The sequence below is a fragment of the Anguilla anguilla genome, chromosome 7 (genome assembly GCF_013347855.1).
Source record: "Anguilla anguilla isolate fAngAng1 chromosome 7, fAngAng1.pri, whole genome shotgun sequence".
NCBI classification, from domain to species: domain Eukaryota; kingdom Metazoa; phylum Chordata; class Actinopteri; order Anguilliformes; family Anguillidae; genus Anguilla; species Anguilla anguilla.
The window spans coordinates 55,508,436-55,517,436 of record NC_049207.1 but is presented as its reverse complement, the minus strand read 5'-3'; the positions used below and the strand labels follow the sequence as shown (position 1 = coordinate 55,517,436).

Genomic DNA, 9,001 nt, shown 5'->3' with positions numbered 1-9,001 from the left:
AGAGCAGAGCGGCCATTTTAGTTACACAGCCTGCACAGAGACTTCCATCGATACTGGCCAGAATGAACCGATGCAAAGCAGTTTAACCTGCACTAACAGTGGAGTCTCACCTATTCACAGGATCCCTTTTGTGCTATCTTTGAAGGCCATGCTTGATTTTTATACTGTATTGTTCTTGTTGAACATTAACCTTTGAATACACATATGTTACATGATTTATGTTGTCATTATGTACGAACAGTATAAAGCCGGGCTCGGTATGAAGCATTTTCCAACACAACAGCGCTTGGCTACTGCCACTTGTTTTTTCCAAAGGGAATACTTACATCTTTGGGGACTCGGGAGTCACCAGATGTGATTTCCTCATTTGAATTTAATTCTTGTGCCACTTGTTGAGAAGCGCTTTTAATTTGCCTGTTGTTTCCTTGTTTTGGTTCTGTGCTTTCCTGTCCCTCAAGGCCCTTTCCTGTCATCTTTTCATTCCAAATGTATTCAGACTAGAATTTGCTGTTCGGTGTCGGGCATTTGTTTTGTTTTTATGCAATTAGTGGGAATATCTCTGCCCTTAAATGACTCTCTCTCCTTCTCTCTCTTTCTGTTTCTCTCTCTCTCTCTCTCCCTCCCTCTCCCCCTCTTCCAGGGAATGCCAGAACATACTAAGCGAGAGCCAGGACCTCGTTAGCAGTAGCGAGACCTTCAGACAGTTTGAGGGGGGAGTGAAACTGGGAATCGGATCCTTCAATCTGGTGAGGCTTCACCATCAAAGCATTAAGCACTAAGACATCAGGAAACCCCAGTTTCGACTGTGCAATGGCCAGCACCAATCTGTGGCTGGGTTTCCCAGAAAACACTCCGCCATTTTTATCTGTTAATTGTTTGAATCAATCTGGAGCAAGAAAATGAGGGTTGTACTTGCACAGTGTGTCCCCCCCCCCCCCCGCCCCCCGTAGTTATCAGTGATTGGATAGAGGTGTATCGCAGTGTGAAGTCTTTCTGCAGGTCCTTCTCTCTCTGTGAGAGTCTGTTCTTTGTTTTTCAGATGCTGTCGCTCTTGCCCGGCAGGATACTGCGCTTGCTTGAATTTATCGGCTTTTCAGGGAACAGAGTGAGTTCCTGTCGCTCCTCATCCCATAATGACCTATTATGCTGTCATTATGCTCCAATCTGAACAAGAGCTCCCCCTGCTGGTCCCTTTAACAATAACAACCACAGTATCCCATCTTACAGTATCCTATCCCATCGTCGTAAACAGGTGGTGACTCAAAGATGATAAACCGTACTTTATGGATTAAAAGAGACACACGTATTCAGAAGGACATAATTGCGGGGGAAAATGTGAATATACTGGTGATTTGGTGAAGCCGGGCAGCGTGGGAACTGGCCAGAGTCGTGAGATACCGGGAGGGCCTGAGAGTCTGTCCAATCAGAGGAGGCGGGTGGGAAAACGCGGGCTGACCTGGGCTCCAGAGGGGAGCGATGGAGAGGGATGTCGAGCACTGTTACTGCAGTGTGCCAGATTTTTACCGTTTTGGTTCAGACCCCTCCTGCGCTGGCTCGCACCCAGGAGAACGGCCCAGCTGTGTGCGGGCCACTATCTATGGTTACTGTTACCGTGGCGTCAGCCTCCCCTCTGTCTCCTCAGGAATTCGGCCTGTCCCAGCTTCGGGAAGGAGCTGCCAGCCACAGCCTCCGCGCCATCCTGTGCGTGCTGACCCTGCTGCTGTACCACACCTACGTCTGCCTCATCCTGGGTAAGACAGGGCTGCATCTGACACAGCTGACTATGCTCCTGTAACACATCTGAGTCTGATTCATCCTGGGTAAGACACAGCTGTCTCTGCTCCTGTAACACACCTGAGTCTGATTCATCCTGGGTAAGACACCGCTGTCTCTGCTCCTGTAACACACCTGAGTCTGATTCATCCTGGGTAAGACACAGCTGACTCACACTGTTTGTGCTGACTCCAGGTACTGGGGAGGGAAATCTGGTGGAAGCTGAGGCCCTCCTGGAGCCCTACCTGGACAAATTCCCAAAGGTGAGTAAGGAATCCACAATGCCAACGCATACAACCATTCCACTCTACTCTAGGAATTGCAATCCATTTGCATTTAAAATGAATTTCCTCTACATTGTCAGGAAACCCACTAGATTCTGCTGTATAATGTCATGAAAGACACTATATTCCCATCGATCAATGCCATTACACACGTGTGTATGCCCTGTATCAGTAAATGAGTAAATACACCAGGGCCCTCTTTGTGTTGTGCTCTGCTATTTTTGATGTCTAATTTACGTTGCACTTTCTTTGTTTTTTTTTAAAGGGATCAATCATCTTGTTTTACGCAGCCAGGATCGCGGTGCTCAGAGGAAGCTTTGAGAAGGTGGGTTCTGCTTCTTCAGCGCAGGCTTGGTCACTGCTGTCTGTCTCCCTGTGTGCACAGGCCTGGTCACTGTGCTGTCAGTCTCCCTGTGTGCACAGGCCTGGTCACTGTGCTGTCTGTCTCCCTGTGTGCACAGGCCCAGGTGAAGTTCCAGGAGTGCATTGCCGCGCAGCAGGAGTGGAAGCAGATCCATCACCTGTGCTACTGGGAGCTGATGTGGTCCCACTCCTTCCAGCAGGACTGGCTGCAGGCCTACCGCTACGCGGACCTCCTGTGCAAGGAGAGCCGCTGGTCTAAGGTACAGCCTGGAGTCCAATACCTGCGGCTGTGCGTCTTCACCATGTTCTCCTTTTGCTGTGTTTTAGCCCTTTAAGGGGTGAGATCACAATTATGTGATTAGAATATACTGAACTGAACATTTTAAAGCTGATGTCACAATCACTGCTGGTGACTAGAACATGGAAGACTATGGAATAAAAACATTCTAAAAAAAAAGGGGGCTCTTCAATATTTTCAGAGTTTTAGGTATTTAACCTTTTTTTTCGGATTTTAAATGTTTGCAGGCTATCTACGTGTACCAGAAAGCGGCCATTCTGAGCATGCTTCCCGAGGAGGAGGCTAAGAAAGCGGGGGAAAACGTGGTGGAGTTATTCAGGTTAGTGGACAGCATGCCACCCCTAATTTAGAGCAGAAAGCCGGTGCCTCTCAGACAGCAGAGCGTATATAATAATGATGGGACGTGGCTGCAGGCAGGTGGAGGGCCTGAAGCAGAGGCTGGCTGGGAAGTCCATCCCAACGGAGAAGTTTGCGGTGAGGAAGTCGCGGCGGTACTCCTCCAGCTCGCCGGTGAAGCTGGTGATCCCGGCGCTGGTGAGTGAGGAGCTCTGTCTGTCTGTCTGTCTGGCTGCCTGTCTGTGAGCCTGTCTGTCTGGCTGCCTGTCTGTCTGTCTGTCTGTCCGTCCCGCATTGTGAGGCCTCAGGGGAGGGGGAGGAGGGGGAGGAGGGGGAGGAGGGGGCTCATATCGCCCTGTATATCTGGGGGAAACATTAGCTCAGGAGGTGTGTGCTTATGTGTGCGTGTGCGTGTGCGTGTGCGTGTGCGTGTGCGTGTGCGTGTGCGTGTGCGTGTGCGTGTGTGTGTGTGTGTGCGTGTGCGTGCGTGTGTGTGTGCATGTGCGTGCGCATGTGTGTGTGCGTGTGTGTGTGAATGGGTGAATGAGAGGCATTCATTGTAAAGCGATTTGTGCTGTAGTTGCTAGAAAATGCACTATATAAATATGTATTCAGAGCACTGAAGCTTAACGAGACAAATGTTAGCTGGCAAAGTGATTTTACAAGGCTATTTGATGTCAGAGTGGGCTCAAGTTAGATGATTTTCTTTGTGTGTCTGTGTGTGTGTCCTCCCCCTCACAGGAGATGATGTACGTGTGGAACGGCTTCACCATCGTGGGGAAAAGAGCCGATTTGACGGAGGGGCTGCTCGTCACCATAGAGAAGGCGGAGCAACAGCTGAGCAACGACCCCAGTGAGTGACAGCAGCGAGCGGTGGGGTCGCGCCCTCCCGCGCAGAGCTGAGGGGTGTGGCTCACACAGATGGGTGTGGCTCACACATAGAGGGGCGTGGCTTATGCCGAGGGGCGTGGCTCACACACAGAGGGGCGTGGCTTGCACGCCGTTTAAACATTGCATTGCTCTCCCTCTGTGCACCCCCCCCGGTTGAGGCCTGACCCCTGACCCCTGACCCCTGCCCTTTCTTTCATCTCCTCGCCGCTCAGATCCCACCGAGTACCAGCCGGACGATCAGTGCCTTGTGCAGATGCTGAAGGGCCTGTGTCTGAAACACCTGGGGCGGCTGCTGCAGGCGGAGCTGTGCTTCACCCAGGTGCTCTCCAGGTACCCCAGCAACCCCCCCCCCCCCCCCCCCCCCCCCCCCCCCCCCCCCCGCACCCACCCACAGCAGGGTTCACTAGCGCACACTGTGCGCACACGTCCCCCAGAAAAAAACATCCGGCAGCAGGGTTCTCTAGTGTACGCTGTGCGTGCTAACCCAATGCTAGTTATGGTACTGTGCGGAAAAACTGCCTGTAAACTTGTCACTGGATGGTGGTACCTTATAGGTATGTAAGATTATACCCCTAGCCAGAAATACTTAAGTCATTGGTACCTTCTTTACTTGTAAAAGGTACTCATTAGTACCCAAGTAGAACATTATTGTACCTTTCAGGGTACATTAGGGATTTTTTCCCCCTACATTTCCCTTAATATGTTTATCCAGGCCAGTGCAATGCATTACATTTTGGTATTGATAGTCCTAAAGTAGTTGACGTATATAACATTTCACTTGAAAACGACAAGGCATTTAATAACTTTTAGTGTAAGAGAATTTTGATGTGCTGTGTTTTAAAAGCAGAATTTTCAGGAAATATTTTCAACGCTGTGATACCATCTACAAATGTTCGCATTTTCTCTGTTTTTTTAGTGAAAGGAGAATAAGATACGACCATTACTTGGTGCCGTTCACCCTCTATGAACTTGGGCTCCTGTACAAACAGCAAGGAGATGTTGCCAAGGCAACCAGGTTCATTGAGAATGCTAAGTAAGTCCCTTTTCACATTATACAGTACGCATGCGCCACTCCTAGGACAGCAGTCCAAACATTGAGCCTGTTAAACGTCTAATATCTCATTGTGTGAGACTTTCACCAGATGAGGCTGCAGGGTTAGGGGACAGTTTTAGGGACAGTTTTGGGGAGGGAGATCTGAAGGGATGGAGTGGGGAAACGATTCATAGCATCCGAAAAATAGATTTTTGTTCAGAAAATGTAGTAATTAAATTATTTTATTGCAATTGTTTTTGGATTCCAGTTTAATCCATATGTTGCTCAGACCAGAAATGAATTGGAAGACACTTGAAGCTAAATACAGACTTGATTTTCATTCCACTTCCTTCTTGCTCTACAGACTGAATTACAAAGACTACTCCATGGAGTCCAGGTTACACTTCCGAATCCACGCTGCTCTCAGTAGCCTGAAGAGCTCCCCGGTCTCTACACCTTAACTCCACCTGCTTAACCACGCCTGCTGTGTGCTGCCTTCTGAGGCAAAAGGGTGACCTCTCCAGCGCACCTCTGTCCTAAATCCACTCCATCAGTTACTTTGAAGCTTTATATTTTTTTGCAAAAAAAAAAAATAGACGGTAAAAATATACATATTTATTTTTCTTTAAGCGGACTGAAGGAGGAGAAGCTGAGCAGAATGAAGAAGCTATCCCTGAAATTTGCAGCACATTTTATTACCCTGCTCTACAGGCCTCTCCTTCTGGTTTTTACCACAAAACAAACAACTCACAGTTTCAGCAAGACGGTTCGTCAATGCTGAGAGCACACACTGGTGCAATGATAATATTGAACACTAGCAGGATATTTCCAAGGTGAAAATTTCTGTTGTAAGAGATATACTGCTGTGCTGAAGGGTAAAATTTAAACAGGATGTATATCTCTACGTATATGACATTTTCTGAAATATTTATTGATGGAAAATGCTCCATTCTAGTGTGAACATTAAGTACTGTAACACTTATGGAATAGGTTTGCCTTTCAACTATTTAAACAATTTTCATAGTCTTGTATACACAGTGGCTTACGCCAGGGACGCACAATATTTGAGTTTGGAGATGATGTACAAGATAAGAAACTCTTCTTAGTCAAACGTAGATGGTCACAGAGAACTTATTTATCTGCAAACCCAGCGGTCGTCTGCCTGGCGTCTCCTCAGGCTGGCAGCAGGCTGGTCTGCGGGTCTCAGTATCGTTTAGGATAGTTCAGCGTATCCGCATGTAAATAGGACCTACGGAGTCCACGTGTCTGGGGTTAGAATCGTACCATTAAATGTGTGAAGACTGTGTGGAGAAAAACAAACTCCAAGCAGGTGAGACCACATTTCCTCCTGCTCCTCTTAAGAAAACCAAAGAATGAAGTACACAGAAAGATTGTCGATTGAGCTTTTCTTCCAGTTCCAGTGAGTATGTGAATGATTTTGGGGGAAGAAAGGAAAGGGCATTGCTGGTATTTGCACATTTGACTGTTTCTGATCATTTTAATGTGTAATATTCATGTTTCATAGCAGACGACTGCATCTGTGTTGCTTTACCAAGGGTGTGGACCTGCAACCCGGGAAACGAAGACCTTAGTCAGTTCACAGGCCACAGACTGTTTCCACTAGTTTGATATTCTTACCCGGTGATCATTTAATACATTACCCAATTTAACAGTTTCCACTTATGAGTAGTTTATTCAGTCCATGCCCACTTGAACAGATAAGTGCTTAGTATGGTACCAGATAGGAGCAAATATAAACTGGCGCCATTTTGTCCCTGTTGATTACATGTAAATGCAGTCTATGTGAATGTATTGTGCTGTCTTTGAACCTGACCAAATGTGTCTGTCTGTATGTTTGTCAGTACACTCTCTTTTGCAGTGTGTGGGTACATTGAGATTTCACCTTTCACGCTGTTGTCGCGCTTTTACAGAATAGCGTTTGACGGTGTCTTTGAAGAACTGTCAGGAAAAGTGCAATAATCACAAAATTTGATGAATATTTGATAAACTTTAGTGCTTTTCTCGCATCAGATATTTTATGCTGTGGTTTGTTATAGTGCAGACATCACAGACGGTAACAACAATACCATCTTAGCAGCTATTTCCAGTAATATTTAACTTTTGAAGAGCAATAATAGTTGGACAGTAGTAATTGGTTCAGTGTTCCTGTACAGTGCATTTTGTCCATCACACATAATAATAAGATTTGCTTTCATTCAGGTTTGAAGGACATGCTTTAAACACAAAGTAGAAGAAATTATTCTGGTGATTTCACATTGATCTAGCACTACAGTAACATCCCCAGCACTTAGAGTATGCATACCTGTATTTTGTTAATAATGCAATAAAGTCCCATAAAAATATTAAATGTTAAATAAAAAATTAATAAATAACATTTAAAAATGCATCACCATTTAAGTTAAAGGCAAAGTGCATTGCCTGGGGTGTGAATACTACGCTCCACAGTACAGAACTTGAACTCTTTAAGACATTTCTGAAAAATATGAACTATATGGTAAATATGAACTTTATCAATTAACCTTCTTACCAAACTCTTGAAAACTGACACATTTCACAATTCAGTAAAAAATAAAGATTTAAATTCAATCAAATCAGTTTGAGAGTAATGTATACTCTTACGAGTATACTTTACTCTTAAAGAGTTTAAGAGTAATGTGTCATTCTAAGCCATGACATAACTGCTGCTGTCCATATATTATTTAATATTCTCATCCTCACTGTGCTATGTAGAAATAACTCTATTTATATTTGTACTCCATAATATCATGAAAGGACTGAAATATCCTATTGACATAAAAAATAGGATTAATAAAGATTAGATTTTCTGTGGAGAACATTAAATCATTTTTTAAATGATTTATAGTAGAGCGTGTTGCTGTATTTCCAAGATGGCTTGTATTTGTTCAGACCTCAACTCTCTCAAATCTTTGTTCTTTGTATATCCTGCCAAAGTGTTGTTAATGAAACTTTGCAGATAGCCATTTTATAGCACAAAGTTATGTCATACGTCCTTTGTTTCATTGGTCTATTATTTTTATCCACTGAAAATGATAAAATCACTCAGTACCTTATGAGCAGATATTAATTTGATTATGGAAAGGCAAATAACTCCACGGCTTGTGACGATGAGTCTTACTTCATGGATGTAGCCTACAGATCCTAATTATGATCAACCTCCAAGGTGGTAACTAAGTAGACTTTGTATACACTGGTTATCAAATGGCATAGGTTAATTATTCACGACGTTCTTCCCTATGGTTTGGTATATAAAGAATATGTATATGGGTGTCATGAATAAGACTACTGCTTTGATGTGTTTGTACTGTACTGTGCAGAACTCTGGAGTAGTTAACTGCCTAATACCGCCATTTTGAGGATGCCCGGAACGTGTCGAGACAAAAGTACCAGTCCCAGCAATTCGCCTGATTCATTCCTGCTTTTATTTGCTGTTCTTTTCATCTTGAAGTTAGGTACTTTCTGTTTTTCTTTGCACGTGTTGCTGTTTTAATTACTTAAGTTGCCTGTTGTCTGAAAATCAAATTTTTAACTGTTATGGAAGAAATAACAGTCTGCTCAACTTGTGTATTTCGCCTGCTGTGCAGAGTAGAATTCAGCTTCAGGATCCTGAAAAATAAAGCCATGGGGTTGAGTTACCAAAATCATGAGTTTGCTTTGTTATTGCTTCCTTGCCCAGAAGGGATATGCTAAGACATACACGGTAAAGGCATTGCCCACATTCTGGGTTTATTTATTTGTGTTTATTTATATTTTAATTATTCCAGTTTTAGTGCATGTGTCCAAAGTCCAAAGCAACTTGTACAGCAAGGTTGTGGCTCCAGTTGTACATTGAATTTTTTTTTTTTTTTTTGGTTGTTTCACAGTGCATTGTTTTTATGTCAATTAAACTTGCTCTGAAGAAGGTCTTTTTGACCGAAAGCTCAGCTAATTAAACTAGATTTGGAATATACTCAGTGTGCCAAGTTCTTCCTTTATTAATGTCAA

The 9,001-nt window shown here is 44.3% G+C and overlaps 1 protein-coding gene across 2 annotated transcripts in view; it reads left to right on the top strand.

The window, feature by feature from the left end:
- LOC118232240 (tetratricopeptide repeat protein 39B) overlaps nucleotides 1-8,658 on the top strand; it is a 25,012-nt gene extending 16,354 nt beyond the window's left edge. For both annotated transcript variants that reach the window (XM_035427032.1, XM_035427033.1), the window contains 12 exons: nucleotides 641-746; nucleotides 1,040-1,105; nucleotides 1,643-1,751; nucleotides 1,969-2,036; nucleotides 2,323-2,382; nucleotides 2,519-2,680; nucleotides 2,946-3,037; nucleotides 3,132-3,252; nucleotides 3,796-3,907; nucleotides 4,158-4,275; nucleotides 4,862-4,978; nucleotides 5,343-8,658. In XM_035427032.1, coding sequence (XP_035282923.1) covers nucleotides 641-746; nucleotides 1,040-1,105; nucleotides 1,643-1,751; nucleotides 1,969-2,036; nucleotides 2,323-2,382; nucleotides 2,519-2,680; nucleotides 2,946-3,037; nucleotides 3,132-3,252; nucleotides 3,796-3,907; nucleotides 4,158-4,275; nucleotides 4,862-4,978; nucleotides 5,343-5,439 — 1,228 coding nt within the window. In that variant the 3' untranslated portion in view covers nucleotides 5,440-8,658. The remainder of the gene's footprint in view (nucleotides 1-640; nucleotides 747-1,039; nucleotides 1,106-1,642; nucleotides 1,752-1,968; nucleotides 2,037-2,322; nucleotides 2,383-2,518; nucleotides 2,681-2,945; nucleotides 3,038-3,131; nucleotides 3,253-3,795; nucleotides 3,908-4,157; nucleotides 4,276-4,861; nucleotides 4,979-5,342) is intronic.
- Nucleotides 8,659-9,001: the final 343 nt, after the last annotated feature.